The 27933-nt window shown below is 36.2% G+C and overlaps 1 protein-coding gene across 1 annotated transcript; it reads left to right on the forward strand.

Annotated features, from left to right (window-relative positions):
* The first annotated feature begins 7549 nt into the window (after positions 1-7549).
* On the forward strand, positions 7550-16902 carry tbxas1 (thromboxane A synthase 1). The gene is made up of 14 exons (XM_005795770.3): positions 7550-7617; positions 8922-9052; positions 9315-9408; positions 9705-9757; positions 10562-10658; positions 10764-10880; positions 11624-11712; positions 11794-11942; positions 12027-12157; positions 12844-13176; positions 13727-13815; positions 13944-14081; positions 14738-14900; positions 15738-16902. Exons 2-14 carry the CDS (start codon positions 8952-8954, stop codon positions 15843-15845), a joined length of 1662 nt encoding a protein of 553 aa, XP_005795827.1. The 5' UTR covers positions 7550-7617; positions 8922-8951; the 3' UTR covers positions 15846-16902.
* Positions 16903-27933: the final 11031 nt, after the last annotated feature.

A 27933-nucleotide genomic window follows, 5' to 3' on the forward strand; every position in this document is an offset into this window, starting at 1 on the left:
GGATTTCTGAATGATGTTCTGAATGTCAACAGCTGTCACGAGGCTCACATGGTTAGATAAGCCCTCTTTTCTCCCGCGAACCCGAGGGAAGATAAAACCCACACGCAGGCAAACACATGCACACACTTACTGAATACAGAATGCAGAATAAACACTGATGTCCTTCCTGTCATCAAGTGCAAATATCAGGTGAGGCAAAACAGGTGCATGACCCCTCATCTCCAACGTTGTGTTTCTACGATGGTGTGCTAGGGGCATTGTTGATAGAAACAAAATGGAGGAATATATTTCAGCCAAAAACTCAGACATTTTGAGATTACTCTCTGAGTTTCTAAAGATGAAAATTTTCAACTTTTGAAACTCGGAAAATGTCCAAAAGTTGAAAATTTGCACATTTTTTTCCAGCCATCTCTTTTGCTTTTGGAGCTCAGAAATTTTCTTGTTTTTTCAAGAATTTTTCTGAGATTAATTAAAGAAATTCTGAGTTTTTTCTCGCAAAATTTTAACTTTTGGAGCTCAGAAATTTTCTTGTTTTTTCTAGAAAATTTCTGAGCTTAATCTCAAAATGTTTTTGATTTTTGGCAGAAATTTACTCCTTTTTTGTCTATGTACAATATAGTATGTTTCTAATCAATGGATAGTTATATCTTTTTTCTTTCAATGACAATAACTATCCATTGACCATAAAACTACGCCAATTAGATTATTCTCAGAAAGGCTGTAGAAGAAACAAACAAATTTCTGAGCTCCAAAATCAAAAATTTGCTAGAAAAACTCTGAAATGTTGAGATGCTTACATATATACTTTGTCACATTCTTGGACTCTGGCCTGAACCTTCAGAGTCACATAAAGACAGTTACAAAGTCGGCCTTCTATCACCTGAAGGACATCTCCAGGATTAATAGGCTAAGTTTAGTTTTTTATCATTCCTGTGTTTTTTCAGTGTCTTGCAGGTTTAGATCAGTTCATCTTCACATCAACTCAGACCAGCTTTAATGTCTGTCCAGAATAATGAACATTACAATTAGTTAGATAATTCAAAACTTTGATTTAGTTTATCACATAAAATCCTTTCACAAAGCACAACTTGAGTTTTGCATCCTCCAGATGTTACTTTCTCTTTTTCTTTGAAATAATGCCAGAAAATGCAGTAAATAAACTTCAATAGTTCCTTTGTATTTTAATTTAAATAGATAAAAATGTCTGATTGTTACTTTAAGGAAAAACACAGACAGGATTCACTGGAAGCCTTGCTATTTTTTTCTTTGCAAATGAAATTGTTTGTTCTTTGTTTTCCCTTCCCTTTCTGTGGTGTTTGGCCTGATAGGCAAATGTGCTTCCATTTGTGCTGTTCTGCAGACATGTGGCTTTGTGTTTTTGTCATTCAAATCATAATCTTTGTTGCTTTGCATCGCCATGGCGCTCGAGGCGACCCGGATAGTGAACTTGAACAAGTAATTTCCAGAGTGCAGCTCTCATCTCCCTTCTCCTGTCAGATAATAACACAGTCACTCAGACACACACACACACACTCATCACACAGTTTTTCAGACCAATTAACAAGTTGGACACTGGAATAATTATCCATGATAAAGCAAAGTGTTGACTCTGTCCTGATTTTTGTCTTAATTGGGGCTTGAAGGTCACCAATTCTGCAGAGTGTTTGATCATTGGATGAACCTCAGAACAACAGGAAGTTTGACAAAGCTTTTGATGATGATGAGTCAAACATGAGCAGAACAAATATGATAATTCGGGATCTATTTCTGTTTTGTTTTAATAAATATCTTAAAATTCGCATAAAAAACCCCCAATACATATTGCAAATGAATATTCAGGGTTTTTTGGGGTCTATATGATCATTTAATCTTTAAGTTATATCTTTTCTTCTTCTAAAATTGACAAAAATCAGTTTGAAACAAGCAGGATCTTCATTTAATGTGTGTTTTTTCAGTTAAACATAAAATTACAGGAAGTTTGACGAAGCTTTTGATGATAATAAGTCAAATATGAGCAAAGCACATTTTCACAATTCAAGATCCATTTCTGTGTTCTTCTAATAAATGTGTTCAAATTTACATTTTTACATAGACCAACATATGTTACAACAGAATCAACTGGATATTTTGCTCTATTCAATTATGTTATCTTTAAGTTATCTTTTTCTTTGCTAAAATTGCAACAAAGTAAGTTTGAAACAGGTAGGAATTTAATTTAATATGTTTTTCTCAGTTGACCATAAGATCTCTCCATTGTTTCCTGCAAATGAAATCAAGCATGCATCGTTTTGTTTGACAGAGGAAAGCAAAAATATCTGTGATCCAGAGTTCCTCAGGACTCCCTTTCCTCTGCGGCGTGTCGGCCCATTGTCTGACTGTCTCATCTCTCAACAGGCCTCATTCAAATCAGGAGTAATATGATGTAAATCAGCCTGGATGAGGCTTACAGTGACAGCAGCCGGGGCCAGGAAGCCAGGCGGTCAGTGATAGGGACGGGAGGCAGCACAATGGAGCCCAGAGCCCAAATACAAAGACAAATCGGCCATGAAAAGAAGGGCCACTATGGCCGGCATTATGTGAGGAGTAATTGGTTGTTTTTGTCGAGACGGAGCTGAATCCTTTTACACATAGACTTGAGACAACAAGGAAATAAGGACAGCAGATTTCATCAGCAAACATTAGAGATTGTTGAATTAAAGAGAAAGATTGAAGATAATTACTAATGAAAGATTTTAAAACTATGATGGCAGCGCTGTAGGATCACTTGAAGTGCATGTTTTAGGAAATCCCTAAAATTTTGACTCTATGCTGCAGTTGACTGATGTTTATTTTAAAGAGTTATGAGAACAAGTTTCTACATTTTCCCATGTTTCTGTTTGACAAAATACATTTAAGTTAATTTACTCAACTTGGCAAAAACATTCAAACTAGTTGTGCACTGATTGCAATCTTCTGGCCAATTGCCGATCACAAATCTTTTTAAAAATCTGACCTATCGACTCTGATTTTATCCAGAATATATTTTTTGTCTGAAATGTTGCTAAATATAGCAAGAAAGTTGCTGAGTTGGCAACAGTGGAGTGATTATAACTGCAAACATGCAGACATGAGCTGCTGGGTGGTTAACCCTAACCCTCTCATATCTCAAATTAAAGGACAGTGGTTAATTTTTAGACCTTTGCTTAAGTATCAGCTGGCCAACATATCAGTCCACCCCTGATTCAAACCCATATTTTTTCATGTTACAGCCACAAATCTGTATTTAATTGTGATTTTATGTGAGGGATAAAATTAAAATGATTCACAAAACCTTTTATAAGTATGTTGTGCATTTGTATTTGTCTCACCAACAAAAGTTTGAAAATTGAATTGTTTTTAATTTGCTTCACATAGCTGCTGTTTGGCTTTATTTAAAACAATTTACAACTTAGATGCACTGTTACAACTGATTTTAGCTTTCACCGAGTTAACAAGTGCAGGTGAGGAAAAGAAAAAAAGCTTAAAGAGCAACTCAGTTACTGCATAAATTGGTCCTTAAGTTTAAAAGTTTAAACTGCCTGAAATAATTTTTTCCTGGTTTGTCTCTAGAGTCACTGAATTTTGAAAAAGATTTCAGATTTGCATGAAATCTTGATTAAACTGGTCTACAACCAGTTGTTTTTTTATGAAGATGAGTGATCATGTGAACATACTAAAGGAACACAAATATGTCCAAGGTTTCATGTTGGACATATAACTCAACATTTTGATCCTTTTTTGGCTGAAAACTACGATATTGTTGCCCACGTTAAATGATGGCATAAGTCATTTTTTTGCCAAAAGTTATTTTGGCAAAAAGAAAGAAATAATCACCACCTTTATCTTGCCAATAGATGATTTAAGAAAAAAAACAAACCCTTTTGGCAAAAAAGTGATTTTTGTTATATAAAAAATGTATTTAAAAAGAAACTAACTAAAAACCAGCTCAACTTTAAGATATAATTCCATGTTATAAAATATGGAATTATTATATAATGCAAATAATAATTTGCATTATTTCTTGGTTTGCAAATTCAAGCTTCAACCATTTTTCCTTTTCTATACATTCAGCTACAACAATGACTGTAAGTGTGGAAAAGCTGAACTTTTCTGTTTGTGACACAACCTTCCCCTCAGCTGTTTTGCCCTCTTAAAGCCTGGCCTGCAAACTGATCCCTGATGGACTTTAGAAAGATTATGAATGATGCAAAATGGTCTCAGGGTTTTAAAAAAAGTTCACATTTCCAAGAAAAAGCAGCAAACACTGCTGACTGCTTGACACCGAATTCAAAAAATGCAAACATTACAGAGTTAAGCCAATGTACAGCCGTATAGAATATCTCACTCTGCATCCAGCCATACAGTAAAGTTGGACAACTTGGCTTTAGGCGGTGTGAGTGGTGGGCTGGTGGAGGAGGGGAAATGGTTTCATTTCAGACTCCCAGTGCCCTCTGGCGGTCCTCACAGCAGACCAAACCCAACCTCCTTATTTCTGACTTTGGCTCGTCTCTCCATTAATAGCTTAGTGCCGCTCCAGCTCCCATTGTTATTCCTGCCTGGCTGCATACTGAGTTGGGGATGCTGCATGTTTATCAGTCCAGAAACATTGTGCAATCCTGCCTTGTTGGAATGAAAAGAATCTCTCAGATATACCAAATTATTTTGACTGACGGTTCACGGGAGCCCAAGTGTTATGCAACCGTCGTGTGGATTCATTTATCATTATAAGAAACAAAGTACCAAGCCCTGCATGTTTGCACATGAACTGCCAGCTTTAAGCAGAAAGATTTTGACTGATTAAGAACATGTTTAATGAGCACACATATGAGCACTCTGGCTCAGTTTTGTTTAACACCTCAAAGGATTTGGATAAGTAACTGTCACTGCATGAGCATAATTAGGATGCTGAATCATGTGAATTTAAATGTCCTTATTTGCCCTGAGGCTCTGCCACTCTTCCTGCAAGACAAACTGCACTGCGCATCACGTATGTGCACAAGAGGCAGTGCTTAATGAGTAGACTTTTCTAAACATACATGCACTAAGCAGTATATTAATCCCTCGAATCATAACAATGCCACTGGAGTAAGATACTTTTTTGTTCTATTTTTCTGTTTTACTCTGAACAGAATTACTTTTATGTTCATTTTTACATTTTCCCTTTATCTCCATGTCTCAGATCAATAAAACTATAAATAAAGATCAGAAAGTCACAATGCAGCTGAGAATGTCAAAAAGAGATGATGTTACATTCAATGTTTACCCAAAGTGTACAAGCTAGAATCAACGTGTTTTTCTGTTATTAAAGTGAAGATTTACATGATTATAAATCCTGTAGGTCTGGAGTTTGGAGACTCAGAAAACCAGAATATTATGGAGGAATTTAAAAGCCTCTTTCACTAAACATTTCCCCCATAAATATCCAAAATTGGAGACGTTGATATCCAGCACAACGGTGAGCTTTCAAAAACAAAGCCAGCAGTAAGAGTTAACAGGAAGTGTCAGCTTTGCACATAAAATCTGCTGGAAATTTTCCTTTCTTTTCAAAATGATAATGGCGGATTAACAAAGGGCAGCAAATCTGTCATTGGGAGTAAAAATCCTTTCAAATTTAAACGATTTATCTCATCTTAAAATTATTGCTGGAAGTTATTCCTGAGTTTTTGTCTTTGTTCTTTGTGATCCTGCCACTGATTCGCCGCACAAACCAAATGTATTTTGGCCTTTTGAAAGTCACCTGATGGATGGCTGTGAATACTTTGCTTGCAGAATCAGAAGCACCGATCCACATGCAAACAAAAAGATGCCTCTCTGAATATTACGCATGCCTGTAAGTAGCCACACATCCATTCAATACATTCTCATTATTTATTTTCTTTTTTTGTCCATTCTGTGACTGCTGTGAGAGCAACCCATATATATTCACACTGTTATTTGTTTTAAATATTGCAAATATAAAAGTTGCTTTGTTTTTGTTTTTCAAGCTTAAATTGAACTGCTTCATGTTTTTCATGCAGACAGAAATCAATCCACCTGCAGACAATAACAGGAATCTGAAATCTATCAAAACAATGCCATTTGGTAAAATTCTTGATGTATATTAATTTCTTTCAAAAAATAAAATAGTTGTAGATTGGAATATTTTTAAAGATCTCTACTCTAAAGTGGATTGAAACTAACAACATTGATTTCTGTTTTTTTTTACATTCTTTATTTCAGAATATCATGAATCCAACATATATGCATTTGTATATTTATACATGTACTTACATAGTACAACAGAAAAGAGCGAAAGAGAGAGAAAAAAGGGCTCAGCAAACATTTAAATCAATTTCAGCAATTGATATTTCTTAGAAAGGTCCTCATGGGCTCACATGAAAGGGAGGTGCACATATCCAGTGTCTTCCATTAAAAGAGAGAGACATACTAAGGGGACTAACACAGCTTTTTATAACCCATAGCATCTTTATCCCATCCAAAGTGGAAAATATCTGGGGTCCATGCACTCAGAAAAATTTCTATTTTTACATGAAGTTCTGCTGTTTTCTTTCATTTCTGTTTTTGTAGAGACCGAGTCATGAAACAAAATGGAGTGAGAGCGCCCTCTGCAGACAAGCTGAAGAACTGCATTTGGCAGATAACACTCCTGTTATTTGCATAGTGGAGGTCACGCGTGGTTTTTTTCACTGTTTTATTGCTCCCATGTTGGAGCAGCTAATTAATACAGAAAATCTATTTGAACTCCACTTCTGACTGTTGGTATAATACAAATTATAAAAGTAACAATAGATCAAAGATGTAACTGATGTGGTGAAACAGTCTGTTTATTATTCTGAAGATAAACAATCATTATGTCACCAAGATGCAGAACTATAAAGTCATAAAACAGTGAACCGTTACAATGGTATTTTTGTAATAAAACAAAAGCAGAACAACTCGTTGAAACAAAAGCTTTTTACTTACTATGGAAAGTTTAGATTTTTAAATTGAAGAACTAAAGTTTTAGATTCTATTCAATTGTTGTCGAAAATGACGTCAAAAAACACATAATTTGCAACCTACTGATAAATAGCTTCATAAAAGGCTTCATAATAAGAATATTTATTTTATGTTTCATCCTTAGGTGAAAACACCAAGGTAAAACTGCTAAAGCTGGCATTTTAAAATTAACTTTTAATTTACAACACTGGTCAGTTCTTAAGCATATTGACCAAAGCTATGAAAAGTCACAGTTGAGGGTTAAAGAGCCACGGGCAAATCAATGCAAGCTAGAAGATAAAAACTTAAACAAAAAACAAACAAACTGCCTCATAACAATTATGAAACAACATTAGAGACGCGTATAACACCTTGTAGTTAATGTATTTACTCTATTCGGTTTTTATTTTATGTTTTAAAATAATGTAATAATAAATTGTTGCAAAAGAAACGATGAAGGAGCCTGTTTATAGCTTTTAGCTTGGAACTCCATGTCATACCACTCCGGTACAGAAGGTGGCGGTGAACATCAGAGCTCACTGTTGCGTTACGAGGTTATGGTTAAAAAGAAGAGCGCTGCAGTTTCTTAATGTTTACACTGAGAGCAGAGGACAGGAATCGGTGAGTGTCGGGAAATTTAAATATTCACTTTTAACACATTAAAATGTCATAAAGATTTTAAAGTAAGGAGAACTTGCTCCAGTTATTTATAAAGACGACTTATAGACGACATTAAAGCTCATTAGCTTCAATGACTCTGCTTAATCGATCAATTGTTTTAGTGTCACTGTTTATTGTCATAATACGTGTTTCCATTGCACAATGTTCAAATACTAAAGTTTCTAGTTTTCATATCATATTTAAAGGTGTGCTACGTCTTTATATTTCCATCTTACTTTAACTTTCAGGTGTGAAGAGAACTAGGTAGCTCAGTTTTAGAGTAAGGGCATCAAATTCAGAGGCTACGATCCTCAACGCAACTGTCCCGGGTTCGATTCCCGGCCGCGGTCCGTCTACTGGCCTGCTTCCCGTTGAACTATTAACGAATAAAGGCCACTTCAACCACAACAACATTGTAAAAAAGCTGCTGACACAGTCACACAGGGCAACAAACGGCATTGTACGTCACCGTCACTGCCTTGTGTAAAGAGTTTTTCTCTTTCAAAGGTTTTAGGTCAAAATGTCCTGATGCTGTAGTTCCTGCAGCACCAGGCTCTTCTGTTTCACAATAGGTACTACATGACCAGTCGCCTTTATGTAAACCATCAAAAAAAAAAAAAAACTGAACACAAAGAATGATGTATTTCAAGTGTTTTAATGATTCTGGTGTACAAATAATTAATTTTCTAAGAAAACTGGAATATTTGGTTGAGGAGTGGCTGAACAGAAGGAACGCAACAGTTGAGCTCATGTCCTGAACACATCTGCATGTGTTTTATTCTGCATGTGTTTTATTCTGCATGTGTTTTATTTTTTGAATGGAGGTTATCAAGGCTGTGGCTATCACTCTTGCTTCTGCACCTTTTTCCTTCCACTAAACCTTCCATTATGGTTTGATAAAGCTCTATTTAAGAAGTTAGCTCCTTTAGTAGAGAACTTCAACAACTTCATGATTGTGTCGACCATAGCAGAACATTTCTGCTTAAACTTTTTATTGGTTTGATGTAGTAATCTAATTATGAGAGACTAAACTTTGGTTTTATGATAGCTGTAAGACATAATCATTGTAATTAACAGAAATACATGGAACATTTCTTATAGTGAAATGTATCTTTACAGTATAACAGACTCAATTTATTGAGATTTAATTGTTTGGATGTTTGAATTTAATCAGAAATGTATCCATGAAAATACTTTGTAAATTGTTCTCATCAGATTATCTTTAGATTAAACATAATAACTTATTAAACTTCTTCTTGTTTCAGGTTGCAGGTAAAGAACAAAGTTTTTCCACCATGGAGGCTGCTGGTGACCTCCTGAATCTCATCAACATGGAGGCCAGCAGAATATCAGTGACAGTCGGACTGTTCCTCATTTTCCTGTGTCTCCTTTACTGGTAAGGAAGTTCCAGTATAACGTCACAGTAAAAAGGACGTGCACCCTTTCTTAAATTCCATCTTTCACGTTTTGTGTGAACTTCATTTTGATTTGATATTAGTTCAATAAATAATGGCATGTAGTGTTTGTTTATTCTCCCTTTCATGTGAATGCGAGTATAAATAATTGTAATTGAATAGAAATAGGATGTTATACTGGAAGTTTTTATTGTACTTCAGTTTCTGCTTTGATTAAAAATATCTTCCTCTCATCTTGTGCAGGTATTCAGTCTACCCGTTCTCAGTTCTCGCTCGGTGTGGAATCAAACATCCCAAGCCAGTGCCTTTTTTTGGCAACATATTCCATTTCCGTGCGGTAAGATAACCTGCTATAAAAATATAAATATCTTTAAGGGTGTACAATATTAAGAAAGATGGGTGATAATATTAAGGGATAACAACAAAAAACATGATAAATAAAGGAACAATGTATTTCTGCTTTGGGTTTATTGCAAACCTACACATTGTAGAATGAGTCGCCTATCCAGCTACTTGAAATAAAATCTATAAAAATAAAGAAAATCCGTATTAACATCAAAAACAACTAGATTTTATTTTAAAAGTTTATTCTAGCTGGCATCTCATGTCTTTATATTTCTCATGTTCTTCCAGGGTTTCTTCAGACCTCTCACTGAACTTATAAAAGCACATGGCAGAGTGTGTGGGTAAGTAATTTATTTTTCTATTTATTTATTGTAATTCCCTCACATTACTGCATTACAGTGGTGTATTAGGGCTGTAGTAGATAAAAAAGGAGTAAATTTCTGCATAAAAAACATTCAGAAAAATGTGCTTGAAAAATTTTGAGATTAGTCTCAGAAATTTTCTAGAAAAAAAACATGAAAATTTCTTGGTTTCCAAGCTTGAAATTTTTGCACTTTGCAACTCAGAAAATCCCCAAAGGTCAGAAAATTTTGTCTTTTTAAAAGAAACGTTAATTCAAAATTTCTGAACTTAGTGTCACTGTATGTATGTGTGTGTGTGTGTGTTTATGTGTGGGGGTGTGTGTGTGTGTGTGTGTGTACATATATATATATATATATATATATATATATACACAGTACAGACCAAAAGTTTGGAAACAACTGTGTGTCTAAACTTTTGGTCTGTACTCAATACAGACCAAAAGTTTGGTCTGTATTGAGTACAGACCAAAAGTTGATATATACAGCACAGACTTTTGGTCTGTGCTGTATATATATATATATATATATATATATATATATATATATATATATATATACAGCACAGACCAAAAGTTTGGGCACACAGTCGTGTCCAAACTTTTGGTCTGTACTGTATATTTTCCAACAAATTTCCATGTTTTTCTAGAAAATCTCAAAATTTCTTAGTTTGAAATAATACTAGTACGCCATTGTAGAGCATGGAATAAAAACGCAACCTAAAGTTTTTCATGTGGGTTGGTTGATCTGGAGCCTCAGTGAGGAGATGTTGTTGTTGTGTCCCAGGTATTATTTGGGCCGCCGACCCGTGGTGGTGGTGGCCGACCCCGACATGCTCAGATCAGTGATGGTCAGGGATTTCACCAGCTTCCCTAACAGAATGGTGAGAACTTCAGTCACTGCAGGCGGTGTGACTTCAAAATAAGTGAAATGACTCAATAAACTTATTATAACTCCTGTGTTTTTTTAATTTTATTTTTCTGTTCAGAAATTTTTATTTGCCACCAAGCCCACGACGGACTCCCTGCTCATGCTGAGGAACGAACGGTGGAAAAGGGTCCGGAGTATTTTGACCCCATCCTTCAGTGCTGCCAAGATGAAAGAAGTGAGAAAATAATGACGAAATGCTTTCATTCTGCAGCCACCAACTTTAATGCACTTATAATGCGATGCCAAGTAATAAACCTACATGAACAATGGATATTTTTAGTGTGGAATGCAATTTATTTACCTTTTTTGTAGAATTGCATATCTGAAAAGTGTGGCTTGTATTTGTATTCAGATCACAGAGTTAGAAATTTGTATAAAACTGTTTATGTATTACATTCTATTCCATAGTTTTGCTTAAAATCCCAATAAAATACATTAAAATTGTGGTTGCAACTTGACAAGATGCAATGAAATTCAGTATATATTTTAAACAAAATTCTGATTTGTCTTCTCACTTAGCTTTTTTTTCACACTGACATGTTTCAGATCAATAAACTAATTTTAATATCAGCCAATTTTAACCTGAGTAAATAAATTTCTTTTTGTTTCCATAATTTATTTGCACCTTAACTTAATTTTTCTAAATTTTAATTAAAATTTTATTCACATTCTTATGTTTTAATTGCTTTTATTAACAACATTTTTAAAATTTTCTGTTAGATGTGAGGAAATCTGAATTTGGTGCATCTCATCGTTTCTTTCTCATGAGTTTTTGTAAAGTATTTCCATCCCCTCAGTACTGGCAGTTACTGACGGTTTGGTCCAGAAAAGCCTCTTTCCAGGATGTGGTTTCTGGTTCCGGTCCAGGTTCTGGTCTGATCTGGTTCTGGGTAAATGTATTTATTTTTTCTGCTGCAGATGGTTCCGCTCATCAACACGGCTGCTAATGCTCTGATGAAGAACCTGAAGGTTCATGCTGACTCAGGGAATTCCTTTGACATCCACAAGTAATCAGAGCAAACAAGACTGAACATTAATAATAATTTGATCTTTTTTTAAATTAATTTGTTCTTTTTTCCTGCTGCTAGTTGTTTTGGTTGTTTTACCATGGATGTCATCGCCAGCGTGGCGTTTGGCACTCAGATCGACTCTCAGAACAACCCAGACGATCCGTTTGTCCGCCACGCTCAGCTGTTCTTCTCCTTCTCTTTCTTCAGGCCTCTCATGTTGTTTTTCAGTATGTTTTATAACTTTATCACCTTTGAATTTATTTGTAGTAGCATCATTTTTATGACAGATATCTTGCCCTTTTTTGCCACAGTTGCTTTTCCCAAAATCATGGCTCCCATTGCGAGATTCATCCCAAACAAAAGGCGAGACCAGATGAACAGCTTCTTCATCAGCATCATTCAGAAGATCATACAGCAGAGAGAAGAGCAGCCTCCCAGTCAGGTGGGCGTTTCATGCTGTGCAACAAACGGAGGCTTGGGGCATTTTCATGGAGTTTTCATGTCTCATCAGCCACATTTAGGATTTTTTTTGTGGAAGACGAAAAAATTAGTGCAGGTTTTTGTTGGGAATTAGAAGGAGATATTTTTTTACTTTTAAAAAGCAAAAATATCCCTAAAATATACGTTTGTTACCCCTAAATCCAGCAGAGTTAGGTTCTACAACATCCAAAGCTTGGAACAATTTCAAGATCTCTGACTCATTCATCATCTGACCATAGAGAAAGGACGGACCAACTGCAGATCCACCAAGACGTGAACGTCCAGCTAGACCAGCGGTCTGCAGCAGTTAGCATCCGGAGAGCCATTTGGACACGTAGTGCAGCTACATTAGACGCCTGGAGTCACAAAAAAGTTTGAATTCTGAGAACAAAAAATATAGAAACCAGAGAAATAAAGTCAGAATTCCAAGAATTTTTTTTTTTGTCATCGGCTCTAATTCTCTCCCGTAGAAAATCTAAAAAACGATAAATTGTTTTTCTTCCATAATTTTTCATAAAATCCCAGTGATATTTGGGGTTTGAGAATCTGAATGTGAGAAGTTCTGGTGGTGTGATTAACGTTTTAACAGCTTCCTGTTCTCCTGCTTTTCCTGATATCCTGAGGATTATGAGGCCTGTTTTCCTGCAGCGGCGTCGGGATTTCCTCCAGCTGATGCTGGACGCTCGAACCAGCAAAGAGAGCCTCCCTTTGGAGCACTTCGACACAGGGAACCCCTCGGAGGAGCTGGCATCCTGCTCGGATCAGGAAAACGAATCGGCTCACCAGGAGGAGTCGTCGGCCAGGCGTCCGCTGAGGAAGATGATGACGGAGGACGAGGTGGTTGGCCAGGCCTTCGTCTTCCTCCTGGCGGGATACGAGACCAGCAGCAACACGCTGGGCTTCACCTGCTACCTGCTGGCCATCAACCCCGACTGCCAGCGCAGAGTTCAGGACGAGGTCGACGAATTCTTCACCAGACATGTAAGCCTGTCCTGGTCCGGTTTGGGCTGGGCGACATGCCTAAATAAAATACAGTGTTTTCTTGATTTCTTTTCTAAAAAAGAAATTACAAATAACTGGAAATATTTTCAAAAAGTGGCTGTTATTTCAATGACTTGGACAACCGGGTATTAGGACCAGACTACAATCATTTTTGTTTAATTACAAGAAAGTAGCCATAATATTAGCAGAATAAACGCACAGTTTTACCAGGAAAATGTCTTAAAATTAAGAAAAAATCATCTTAAAGAGAAAAAAGCTTATACACTGCAAAAACAAATGTTTTGTGTAAATATCTTAGTAAGCTTGAAATAAGACAAAACTGCATTACAAGCATCTCTTCATTAACATCAAAGGTCCAAACAAATGGAAGCTGTAAAACACGATGGCAGCTCTGCCCGTAGTGACATAATGTCAACACAAAAACCTTCATTTTTGTGTGATAATATGGAACCGGCCCAGAACCAGCCCTGGTTCTGGTCCGATCAGGTCTTCTTCCTTCTGCTCTGGTTTAAATGAATCTGTTTTCTAGGATTCACCGGATTACTCAAACGTCCAGGAACTGAAGTACCTGGACATGGTCGTGTGTGAAGCTCTGCGGCTCTACCCGCCTGGCTTCAGGTGAACTGTTGCTGATGTTCCAGGATATTTACAGGCTTTATGTTGTTTATTTAAAAACATAAAGTTGTAGGAAAAAAGGCAAAATGATTCAGATTCATAAAATCTAAAAGATTTTTTTTCTCATCAAGGTTTGCTCGAGAAATTGACCATGACTGTGTGGTGAACGGCCAGATTCTCCCCAAAGGAGCGACTCTGGAGATCCCAGCAGGATTCCTGCACTACGACCCGGATCACTGGACCGAGCCGGACCGGTTCATCCCCGAAAGGTACTTCAGAATTACTGATATTCATTAGCAAGACTAACCAACATTTTGATGTGTAAATGACGGCACTTGGAAAATTGTAATGTATCAGTTGTTGATTTTTGTTTTTTTATGATGTAAAGCACTTTGATCTGCCATGTTGCTGAAATGTGTGACACAAATAAAATTTGACTAGGTTTTTTATTTTTTTAAATTTGATGTATTATCTCAACTCTCAACACTCTGTTCTCAGTCTTGTCAAGTGAAACCTGTCATCATCAGGATTAGTTCAAATTCACGTTCCACATTTTTAAAATTCCATTTGGGTCTCGGCTGCTTGTAAAAACATATTTATTAGTATCTGCAAAAAAAAAGCCGTTTAAAAATCTTCAGAATGTTACATTACAAATCCGCAGGCACGGCCCGTTACCTAGCAAACCAAGCAGAGTTTCACACGTTACCTAGCAACACAAGCAGTCCTCCAGCTGGTTTGGTCAGCTGGTTTTACCTATGTATGTGTTGCACAATGGCTGCTAGAAGAAACCAGTATTTTGTTGTTGACTTTTCATCCAGAAGCCAGTTGCTGCATTCTTGTTGGTTGTGCAGGAGGCTCCACCTCTGCTTTTCAAAAATGTACTGTAATTAGTACAATTAGTGTAATTAGTCTTCACCGTCTCCAGGTTTACACCGGAAGCGAAGGCGAGTCGTCACCCCTTCGTCTACCTGCCGTTCGGCGCCGGGCCGCGGAACTGTGTGGGGATGAGGCTGGCCCAGCTGGAGATCCGGATGGCTTTGGTCCATTTGTTCCACAGGTTCAACATCGAGGCCTGCTCCGCGACCAAGGTGGGTGGGAAAACGTTAGGCTGAAAATGAAAAACATGTTTTTTCAAAAGATTTCCAGTATATTTTATGATATTTGCATTGAATTTCCACAACAAAAGACACTAAAAGTGCTAGTAACCTGCTTTCAGATCTGTTTTTCTTATTAGTCGGCCTGTCATGATGGCTCATTTTGATGGCAAAAAATTGTCCCACAAGTTATTGTGATAAACAATAATATTGTTGTTTTGAGACCATTTTCAAGTAACAGAATGCTAATCAATAAACTTTAAATTCTAATGAACATTTAACACTGCAACTGGAAGACATTTTAAATACGCAAAATAAATAAAACAGAAACAATAAATAAAATGAATTATGAAGTCTGCAAACAAAACTGTCCCTCAAAAAAGGGCAAGTAGAAACAAATGAAGGTCAGTTTTGGTTGGACGAGAGAAAAAAAACCAAATCATGCAAATGGAAATTATTGAGCTTTTAATTTATCATGAAATTAATTGATTTATTGCTTAGCCATTTCATACGCCATATTCTGTCCTACAGAAAAAAAAACTAGGATTTTTTTATGTTTCTTTATTTTAAATCCAAAAAATAGAAATAAAATTGTTGTCTTTTTTTTTTTTAAATGACTACATTTATCTAAAATTATATGTTGTCTTTTTTCAAAACGTTGTGTGAAATTTGTAGCTCTAAACGAGATTCATTTGTCTGACCTGACAGTGAGAATGGTGTCAGATTATTCTAAAAACTACTTTGTGATTGAATGAAATTTAAATAAACATTCTAAATTGATTTAAAAAATTGCCAGTTAATAATTTTCTTGCTTCCACGTTTGTGTTTCAGGTTCCTCTTGACCTGAAATCCTTCAGCACTCTGGGACCCAAAGATGGCATTTATGTGAAAATAACTCACAGAGGAGAAGCACAGAAAGATTCTCCATCAGATGATTAGAAGCTCAGCTGTGATCCTTCTGCACAGTAGAAATGTGACAAATAATAACAGACTGGCATTTTACCTGTTAAATTTACAATAGTGTCAGTAGTTTATAAAACTTTAAATTCAATGGTTACTGAATGTTGAAAATGTTGCAATGTTGTTTATGTAAAATGAACTTGGGTCCAACAACTCGTCACATCTAATCAACGTTCTGATGGATCCACAGTTGATAGATTCTGCTTTAGAATTAATTCTAGCCCTGCCATAATTATTTTAAATCTAAAATGTGCTAGCTCTCTCAAACATGGCGGACCATAATATGAGTTACTGATGACATACAAGTTTTTCTTGATGTAAGAGATATTTCGGATCTACTTGTGTTTTTTACATACATTTTGTAAAATGTTGGAATTGAAACATTTGGTGACCTCTCTGTGAAGTTTATTATCTTAAAAGGAAAACATTTGCACAATATGAGGGATTTACTTTTGATTCATTAAAATGTTCTTGGTCAACAAGATGCACTGGAAAGAAATTACTCCTTGCAGTACTTGGATCAGTTTAAAAGATGATTTACCTGATGTTGTTTTGATATTTCTGTCATATCTGTTCTTGTCCTCTAATTTATTTTTTACTCTTATTAAAGCAAGAGATTAATTCAGAGTTTACAGAGAATGCTCATGAGCATGTTTTTTTGCATTTTCTGCAAAAATTGTTTCTATTTGTGAACTTATTTTAGACTTTACCACCAGATGGCGCCAGATTATCACAGAACCGCAGCAGCTGTTCAACAAGGAGAAAGCTCAACTTGCTTTGTGTCGGTCTGCATCAGAGAGAGTCTGCTTTTTGGGTTGTGTGGAGAAAATGTAACTAATTTTGCAATTTTGGTTCCCAGTTGAACCGAGTCTACCTGGAACACGAAGCTTAAGATTAATTTCTTCAGGCTTTTAATACCACGACATTGTTTCCTATTTCTACTGCTGATTTTTCTTTTTCTTGTGATTTTTACTGGAGAGTGTTTTGATCACCTCAGTTGGTTGTTGAATGCTACATAAATCAATCAACCAATTAATCAAAATGTTTGTGGTCATTAAGTTGATGTTCAAGGGGAATGAATACCTTTGAAAAGAATTGTAAATAAAGATTTAAAGCTCATTTTACACCTGCGACAAGGCGTTGGATGAAAAAAAAGAGGAAGAGCACATTTTTGCCAAAAAAATTGACTTTACAAATCTGAAAGTTCTTTTTTTTTTTGAGAAAATTCAGCTTAATCTTAAAGTAATCTGAGTATTTCCATGCAACTTTTTGTTTTTTTATTTTATTTATTTTGGATGAAATTTACTCCTGCTGTTTTTCAATCTTTTAGATATTCCTCTCACACGGCAGCTTGGATCTGCTGCCTGGTTTTCTCCACATGGTGTCACTGCCAGCATTAAAGTCCCACCAAGTCCAACTCCAAACTGTAAGGCAACATTTTACAAGCCGCCCTGTTTCTCCTCTGGTTCCCTCCGCGGTGGGAAGACTCACATTTTGATTCACACTGCCTGTTTTATGAGCCAGCTGATAAAAGATACATGTGCTTGACCTCAGTATTGATGTTAGTCGGCATCAGAGTGACCAGGACCGGTACAGCCTGTGCAGAAAGCAGCACACAAGTCCTGCAAGAAGCATTAAAAGTGGAGCATTAGTAATGGGAAGACAAATGTTCCAGAAAGAGACGGTAAAATTCATCTTATGATGCCAATAAAACTCCTCGAATTGGATTGAGGGAGTGAAAATGAGTGGGGGAGGAGGTGGAGGAAGACAACGCATGACAGATGGTGGGTAGAAGACAGAAATATAGGAAGAAAGGAGAGGGAGGGAAGGGCAGAGAGATGGAGCCGCAGACAGTAATCAAAATGGAAAGAGGGTGATCCAGTGCAGGAAGGGATGAGAGGAAGAGGGATAAAAGTGAAGGAGGAGCAGAGCTGCTCCTTCTGCAGTGCAGCTCAGGTCAGGGCCTCGGCTGCATCAACTCCCCCATGATTGATCGCTGCTTTGTCTCTCTGATTAAGATGCTTTGTCTGCTTTTATTGATATCTTGTGTTTTCCTCTGCAGTCCGCTCTCCTCTCTCTCGATTAAAATTCTCACTTCCTTTTTACTTTCTTCAAAGGTCAATATCATCTATTAGATGTAAATTTGCTGACTCTGGTATTATTTTCCTAAAACAAGGAGAAAGCTCAACTTGCTTTGTGTCGGTCTGCATCAGAGAGAGTCGGCTTTTTGGGTTGTGTGGAGAAGATTTGAGCAGTCATCTGCTTACTTGCAGAAACTCGAAGACATCTCAAGCTGTGTTTGAACGCGACACAAATCAGATTTTTCAGCAACAACCTGAACGGATCAATTCAGATCTTTTCTCCTGCCCAAAATTATAATTTGTGTCACTTCCATATGCTGAATTACATCTGTTTTATTTTTTAATCATCTGCAGTCTGAACAGTCATGCTACATTTATTATAATTTAGCACCAGGTTTCACAGTGTTGCATATTTCATCAAAAGTTGAGTTTGTCATTCAAACGCGTTGAATTCGTTGTTCTTCTGTAAAATGGCCGACTACAATTTCCATAAACGCTGCTTACGTTTGTCGCTCTAAAACCTCTGCGTTTTCGCTGACCTTCAAATTGGGCAAATTGAAATTACAAAAATAAATTTGCTTAATGAAAACACATCAAGTTTAGTCAAAAACTCTCGTTTTTCACTAAAAATGTTTTGCAGTAGGATGAGGTGGATTTTCACCTAGTTACCACTGGGTGTTACTACTGGTGGAAAAGTAGTAGGATAATGGAGGATAATGGCGTGTTGTTTTTTAATGACTTATGTAAACAAACTTATTCAAGTGTGATTTTAATTACATTTCTTATTTAATGGAATAGCTTAATTGCAAAATTCTTTTTTTTGACATTTGCAGAATATCAAAAAGGTTTTTGTACACATTTGAAACAGAAACACAGCTACTGACTATTTCTACTCCACACAACCCCATTTAAAAATAAAACCAGGATGTTTGTTTTAACTTCATGTTGGTGATAAATAGCATGTTTTTGGGTATTTCTGCACTCTGACATCGTCCTGCAGAGAACTCGTCTGTCAGAGAAAACCTCAGAAAGACACCAGAGCTGCACTTTCATGTCATAGTAAACTCTCTATTGATTACTACAGAGGCATAATTCTCCCTGAGAGGTTTGTATGAATGCTATACTGACACCATAGGAGATAAAAAAAATCATAAAGTACAATATGAACCTTGTTAGGATATTATTTACAACTGAAGATGAGGAATTACTTTCTCAGGGGCTATTTTTATGATATTATAGAGAATTTTCTGGTCCTGTTGAAATGTGATTTTTTTCCTTTGATTGTTGGAGTTATATGTCTGCATGCCCTCAGGTAGCCTGCAACCTTTTCTGTATGCAGGCCGACTGCCAGATCGCTTCCCTGGGGATAAAGTCCCCAATTTTACGATTAATACTACAGTAGAAATACACTCCTGATCAAATTTTAAGACCAATTGAAAAATGGCAAGAATTTACATTTTGCACTGTTGGATCTTAAGTTTCTAAGTAGAGCTTCAAAATGCAAAAAGAAAAAAAAAATCTGAGCAAGCATTTTATTGCAAACAACCATTAAACTGAAACAGGCTGTTCAGAAGCTGATCAAAGTTTAAGACCCTAAAATAGAAATAAAAGTTTTTAAAAAATGACTGTAGCGCTGCACCGTTCATGTTAACCGCCTTAAAAAGTAAATTTTTTATGAATTTCATGTTTGATGTTAATGTTTGCAGGAAGCTAAAGGAAATGTTGCTCCAAGTGAAATGATGGTTTCATCCATGTAAACAACCCAAAATGTTCTCAATTCAGGGTTTCTGCAGGTTTAACCAACTCAAATTTAAGACTTTTATAAATAAATTGCAAGAACTGACACAAATGTATAAATGAAAATAGTCGATATACATCTATGTAGCATCCTAAAGGTTGGCAACAGATGTGAACCAGCAATTACCTAGGATAGACACAAACAAGCTAGATAGCTGTTCCACGAGAAAAAAAACATAAACTACATCGAACACAAGGGATTAAATAGTTCTGCCATCACAACATTTAAGACCTGTGATTAATGTATTTAAGGCAATCTTATGATGTATTTAAGACATTTTACAGCCTTAATTTTAGATACATAACTTTTGAAGATATTTTAAGGACGTGCAGAATCCCTGTCATTTATTTAGATCAAAAGAACGTGCAGAACGGTCAGAGAGGGATGTTTCCGTGGAAACCGTCCTGCAGCAGTGAAAAATCCAGACATCACCACACAGATGACGGACGGCCTTCAGTCATGAGGGATGCGCCGCAACGTCACCACATAGCCAGCTGCTGTTCGATGCCGCTCCATTTTTCCACTGAGGAAAAAAGACCCCAGATCATGATGACACCGCCTCTACTGTGAGTAGGAAACGTTTCAGCTGAGATCTACTTGTCATCCCAGTAACGTTGGGAGAAGGAATGCAATTAAAATTTAATCAGATTAAAATCAGTTCCAATCAGTTAACTAGTAACGTCTGCTTAGACCTGTTGTAATTTGGCTGCCATCCAGCAGACGGCGCTGATGGTCATCTTTAAGTGGAGTCAGTTGATACAGAAATAAAGATGGCGGGTCCATACAGAACAGGAAAGAGAAACGTTCCAAACGGAATCCGGTGTTGGATGGAAAACGCACTTCATGCTGTTCTGTTTAGAAATATAAACTTTTGGGGAAAAGAAACATTACAGTGACAGATTGTTTTTCATCAATGTTGCTCTAAAACGAGATGAATACAATTTTCTTCATTATTTTGATCATGAAATGTTTAATTAGTTATTATATCAAGAGAATTACAGTAACTTATACATTTTCTACATATTTCAATCAAAATGTTTTGTGAACTGTTTTAGGACAGTTTTACAGTCATAGCCAATACATTAATAAAAATGTATTAAACCCACATTTATGTATTGAAAATGTTGTTTTGTTGGACTAATATAAGCAAGAAATTATTATAACAGAAATAAATGTTTACAAACATCATTCTGTGTGAATGAATCTAAATACTGAAAACATAGCAATGCTTTTCCATAATAATCCAGATTATTGGAAAGTTCTGACATGTTTATATCAAACTGCAAGTTCAGTCCTCTCAAAAATATACTTTTATAATATACAAAATGAAAAAAGAGCAAAAAAAAAAAAACCTTTGGTAAATGGTCTGACCATGAACTTCAGTATAGGTTATTAAAGAAGCTACATTACAGTTTTCCTACAAGCTGATTAGTATTTAGCAGCAAACATGAGAGTAATTACATTACAAGGAAACGGTTGTGTCCAAGAATGCAGAGAAATGCAGATATAAACCAGAACCGAAGCTGATAAAGAAGAAAAAAGTAATTTCAGCCTTTTACGACGCGCTCCATGTTTTTCTGTTCTCATGAAGGCTGCACAAGGTCAGAGAGACCAACACGACCCTGCAACAGCCAAAAGAAACATTAAAACGAGACACAAGGCAACGCTGCACACTCACACCCAAAGGCAATACAGAGAAATGGAAATATTCACTAATTTAGATACATTTAAGCAAGTGCTGGACTATTGTTCTCATCATTTGACCTGCAGAATAATCGGATATTAGTTTGACAGACCAAATTAAATCATTTGGGTCATTTAACCTGAATTCAGACCTCTGAATTTCTTTTCATTTTTTTATTACTGAAAAATTCCAAACACATAAAAAACGTATCTGAAAACAAAACCCTAAAACTTTCTTTTAATCAATCTACAATCTAATTTATTTTTCCTCAACCTTCAGATTTTTCTGACTTTTTCTCCTTCAGATGTTTTTTTTTTCCTCTGAAGAGATTAAAGATTTTAGAAATAGGCACCAAAAAGGATAAATGAATAGTTTTTAATGTTCTGAGGAGAAAATTGCTTTGATTTTCAGTGACATTCCCTTGAACTCTTGAAAACATTCGGAACAGGAAATCAGAAAGTTATCAGTGGAGGTTTTTGTTGTGCATCACGTGCATGATGGTTTTGAAGGTTCACAAAAACTATGAATATTTCATTTCCTTCTTTTTATTGAGCAAAGTTCATCTTTTCAGATCTAAACTAAAGTTCTTCATGACATTCTGCTGATCTAAATCTACACTGGACTGAAAGTGAACAAACTATTTAATATTCAAACACCTGCTGGGGTCAGAGGGTTATATAAACATAAAACTTGATTTTAGCAGCAAACATATGTTTTGCTTTTACTCTGTTATTTAGGTTTTCCAAACATCAGGTTGGTGTAAAGTGCTTTCAAATGTTTCAGGAACTCCTAATGATTCCTGGAACTTCTTTAGAAAAGAGATATCAGCATTAGCTGCTACATGGTTAGCATTGAGATGCTATTTGAAGCTAAAATAGCTTTGCTGATGTGCTAACTACTTTTAGCACAACTTGAACACAACATTAGACTTTTCCAGCATCACATCAAATCGGCTTTTGAAGAAGAAATTAACCTCCAGTGGGCCGAGAGAAGCGGTTGCTGTTGCTAATGAATGTTGCTCATGCATCAGATTTACGGCTGTACTAGAAATGCACAAATACTAAAGTTGCAGCCAGAACCCTAGTATATTTAAAAAAAACAAACAAAAGCAGAAACAATTAAGTGTGTTGACATTTTTAAGTTTAAAAATTAGTGTAACTAATTCATTGAAATTAATGCGTTAAAAGCCTTACTGCAAATATTCACTGCAAAAACACAAAATCTTACCAAGTCGTTCTGGTCTAGTTTCTACTACACTGGAAATAAGACAAAAGTAACTTTTCAGCAAGATGTAAGAGCTTGTTCTGTGTCTATAATTCCTTTATATCAGCAGATTGTTTAACTTATAAAATGGGGAAAATATTATTGTAAGTGAAATAATCTTCCAGTGGAACTAGTACTTTATCATTAATATTAAGGAATTATTTAGTTAAAACAAACTCTGATTTCTTGATGAAAAGATTTTGTAAGTGAGTTTTGTTTTATTTCAAGTGTACTATGATATTTGCACTAAAAATTGGACCAATAACATTTGGTAAGATTTTGTGTTTTTTACACATACACACCATTTTAATCCACCTTTGTGCACAAAAACTCAGCCAATAAAGCTTTAGCATCTGCTAACTCTGACCGGTGGTAGAACTTGTCATAAACTTTGTGAGTTTGACAAAACTGGGTGTTTTCAAAAAACAACAAAGAATCAAATATTGTAATAAAAGCCCCAAATTAATATATAAGCCCCATATTAATATGGTTTTGTCCAAGGATGTAATCTTGGTATGGATAGATAAACACAGACTAGATACTCTGAGCAAAGTCCCACTTCATTAAATGTGCGCTGCATCTTTAAGATGAATAAAACTACAAATGAAGGTAAAAGAAAAAATCTATGAGCAGATCTGAAGTAAAATTCTGAAAACGTATTCAAGGTTGAAGTGAAGGATAAAAGATGGAGAGCAGAAAGAAGGTGAAGGTCGGCCTAATGAATGAAAACAAAGGAATGATGGAGCAGCAGAGGGAAGCTGGTGAACTGGGATGTTTATAAAAAGGGAAGTTTGTTGATAATTACGAAGAGAATTTATGAGTAAAAGAGAGACCTTGAGCAGCTAAATCAAGGCGGAAAACAACCTCATGAACACACATATTCAGTGTCAAGATGATTTAATGGAATGGTAAACTGCCTGTGAGGCTCATTAAACATGAGGAGCATCGATCCAGCGTTCAGAGCAGCAATCAGATAATCAGCAGGGGGCGAGAGGCTGCGCATGTTGGCTTCCTCAGCTGGAAAAGTGTCGCCAGAGTTCAGTTCATCAGCCGCCGCTGAATCGGCTCGGAGTGTTGGTGTGGAGCGATGTGATGTGATGTGATGTGTGTTTTTCCCGCTGACAGTGGCCTTGGTGGCCCAGCTGTGACCTAACCTTTTCTCTAATTGACTCTAATCAATCGAGCCTGAACGGGGGGTTCGGCTTCTTACACGCGTATGTTGCAATCAGGGATTTATCTCACCATAAAACAACTTTGTTCATCAATTTTGGGAAGTTTTCTGCACAGAAATATTAGTTCTGTTAGGAAAAAAGGGATGTTTATTGTGTATTTTCTAGATATTTCACTTGTTTTCTTACTACCTACTGCCTTGTGTTGGTTTTAAATTTCCAAATTCAGCAAAATGTTTAGGAAGGAAGAAAAATATTTAAACAGCTTTAGTTTCAATATCTGCAGTAAGTTTATGATATTCAGATGTGCTTTTGCAAAACAGGGACATCCAAATTGCTACAAGGAGATAAAAGTCAGTTTAAGGCTCATTCACACCAGACCTGTGCAAATGGAAAGAAAATAAATGTTGCAGTTTTGGTCCCCAGTCGAACCGAGTCTACCGGACTCTCAGGTGTGAAAACAACCTGACATAACCAGCCAAAAAATAATCTGATTTGTTCCAAAGATATCCCCTGAATTGGGATATATTATGTGGAGCTGGACGTGTTGACAAGCAGACGGATGTCTGAGTTTTTGGTCTTAAAAAAGAGGAAAATATGGGATTCACTGCAAAAACGCATAATTTTACTTAGTATAGCTGAAATAGTTGTCCAGTTTAACAAGACATTTTTCACTTATTGTAAGTTAAGATATCTTATTCCGCTGACAGATTATTTCACTTTTAAAACTTTTCATCAATATTAACCCCTTAAAACGGCACACGGGTGTTTTGTTGACTTAAAATAAGCTCATGTTTTGCTGTAAAGTTACTTGTAAGTTAGTTTAGTTTTATTTCAGGTGAAATAAGATATTTGGAGTAAGAACTAGACAAAAATACTAGGTAGGATTTTGTGCTTTTGCAGTGTGGATGGATGGATAAAACCTTTCAATGTGACATTCACTATATTCCCAATCTTTCCTGTAGCGATCACAGAGGGAGCCTCTCGATCTCTGATCAATGCTCTCTCTCTCTTACACACACAAACACACTTACAGCTCATTCTCTCTCTGCTGCATCCAGCTGTAATGTTTTCTTCTATTTCTCCTTCATTTTCACATCATCATGTAGATAAAAAGCAGATTAGCACTTCGCTCCTTTCACCTCTGCAGATGGAAACTAAGACGTCGAGATGTGTGTGTATCTCACACACATCTCTACGCTTTTTGTCTGATTCCACATACTGCAGCAGATTTTCCTGGAGCTACAAAACGTTGCCACAAAGTCTGCTGCAGTCCAGGTACGATGCTGGGCCATGTGGGACGCCGCTGGTGTGTGTTTCTCACGATCGAATATGCAAAACAAATAGAAAAGGAGTGCAGGCATGTGTGTAACGTTTTACAGAGTGGAAACTAATGGTGCATTTGGAAAAAAAATAAATAATAAAGGCTGAGAGTCTCCTTGGTGTTTGTATGAGTGTGTCTGTGTATGCGTGTTACAAAAAGACGACTGTGATTAATTTCCCCTCTGTAGCTGCGGCTCTAATTCCCGCTTGAAGTGGGAATAGTCCCTGAAAGACTCCCAGTGGAAATCACAGTCAGCAGACAGCAGCTCTAAGGAATGCTGATGAATTATCCATAAAAAAGTGGGAGAAGAGGGAGAAGAGGGTGTTATATCAGGAGAAAATGAATGCAGGAATGAGGAGGAGAAGTAAGAGGAAGGGAAACGAGCAACAGAGCGACGGGAAAACTGAGAGTCATCCTGGATAAAATCTCACCTGGTGCTCATCTGATCCAGATGTTTTTCCTCACTGCTGGATCACAGTTGGGCTTTTTCTAACATCTAAAAGTGGAAATGTCTGTAACATTCTTACTTTTTAAAAATAATTGACATAAACATTCATATTTTTATGTATTCATGTAAATATGTTTAGTTAAATTTAAATAGTTGTGTAAAAATGTTTTATAACTTTCCTTTTTAATTCCAGCTGTACATCAGTTTTACAGATTCAGACGACCAGCAGGATTCTTACAGTTTACCAGATCTGGTTGTGATCATGTTTTTCATTTTGTCATAATTGACTTAGTTTGAAGGTAAACATTTAGTCATAAAGCACGTTGTATTGCTTTGTTGATGAAAATGTGCTATATAAATAAAATTACCTTTAATAGACAAAAAAAAACACTTAACAAATTAAATATTTTGATCTAATCTAAATATTTAGCTTGTTAGCTAAATATTTAGCTCAAAGCTAAATCTTTAGTATTTAACTAAATCTTTAGCCCCAGACTAAATGTTTAACTAGCCACATAAGCTAAATGTTGAGGTTGAAAGTCTAATATTTAGTCTAATATTTAGCTGGTGACCTAAATGTTTAGGTTACCAGCTAAATATTAGGCTTGCAGAGCTTAGCTCCAAGCTAAATGTTGCGCTAAATATTTAGCTTGCTGACTAAATATTTATTTAGCAAACTAAATATTTATCTTCAAACTAAATATTTATATTCTAGTGAGCTAGATATTTCATTTGTAAACTAAATAATAATCTGAAGTTTAAAAATTAGTTAACAATCTAAATATTTACCTCCAAGTTAAATTATTAGCTTCAATTGAAAGATTTAGCTTAGCTAGCTAAATATTTGTCTTCAAATTAAATATTTATTCAGCAAGCTAAGCATTTACCTTCAAACTAAATCTTTAGCTAGTGAGCTAATTAGTTTACTAACTAAATATTTAGTTTTGAAGCTAAATATTTAGCTTGGTGTTACATATGTTTATAAACTAAATTTGTAGTTAGCTATCTAAATATTTAGGATATAAACTAAACATTTAGCTTATTTAGCTTGTGATGATCACGGTGAAACGTTTTTCTTGAGGGATGTGTTATTTCTGACTGATTCTGCAGCATGGTTGATATTTCTTTCCTTTACACTCATTGAACGGACTTTATGCTGCGTGTCAGTAATGTAATTAAAGCACGTAGCTGGCTGCAGCGTGAATAACGTTTCACCACGTAGGTTTTGTCTCTGCGCTGTTTGACCTGGAGTCCTTGCTTTCACTCTGCAGTACTTCATTATGATTAGATTTTAAAGTTATATACAATCTGTCTTCTCTGAATAAATTATGCATCTGTAATTTGGGGTGTATCCCGCTCAGTGTCCTAGCAGCCCCAAGCTTTTAGACGTCATGCAAATTGCACAGAAGGTTATTATCTCGAGATAATTTTGCCTGTAATGAACTCATAAGCTGCTTTTAATGTCTAACGACTAGTGCTTAGCAAGGAGGGTCATGGGCAATGAGCAGAATACAGCAGATGACGTATGATCCTCCTGCATAAGCGCTGCAGAAGTGACAGGAGGAATCTGTACAGTTTGCTGCAGGGAAGTTTTTAAAATTAGCCCAGAAGTTGAAGGAAGTGCTGAGCTTTGGTTGCCAGCACACCTCTGACACTAATGTGTCGGTAACTTTACCTCTGGTATCGTCTTGCTAGGCTTTATCAGCGGCTACAAGCCCAGAGGTCACTGGTTTTCTTTTCTTGGATTAGTTTAGGGAAATCCTGATTTCTGCTGACCATAACAACAATGCTTCATCTGGTGTTAAAAGATGGATCCGGATACCACAGACTGACGTTTGGTATATTTCTGTTCTGGGAACATCTTGAGATCTCCCTGTAGCTCTTGTGTGTGTTGCAGATTTTTCTGTGGAACCAAATTATTCAAGGATCATCCTCTGATTTGCTAGCCTGGTAAAAACTGTCCCGTAGTTTACGATGGACGAAGTAAAGCGTAGAGCTCTTGGCTTGCTTGGTGAACTCTGTTGAAGTTTTCAACGATTGGATCTGATCTTATCCAATCGCTAACGTTTAGCCGTGACATACAGTACAGACCAAAAGTTTGGACACACCTTTTAATTCAATGAGTTTCCTTTATTTTCATGACTATTGACATTGTAGCTTCACACTGAAGGCATCAAAACTATGAATAACACATGTGGAAATATGCACTAAACAAAAAAGTGTAAAACAACTGAAAATGCCCCTTATATTCTAGTTTCTTCAAAGTAGCAACCTTTTGCTGTGATTACTGCTTTGCACAC

The sequence above is a fragment of the Xiphophorus maculatus genome, chromosome 2 (genome assembly GCF_002775205.1).
Source record: "Xiphophorus maculatus strain JP 163 A chromosome 2, X_maculatus-5.0-male, whole genome shotgun sequence".
Taxonomy (NCBI): domain Eukaryota; kingdom Metazoa; phylum Chordata; class Actinopteri; order Cyprinodontiformes; family Poeciliidae; genus Xiphophorus; species Xiphophorus maculatus.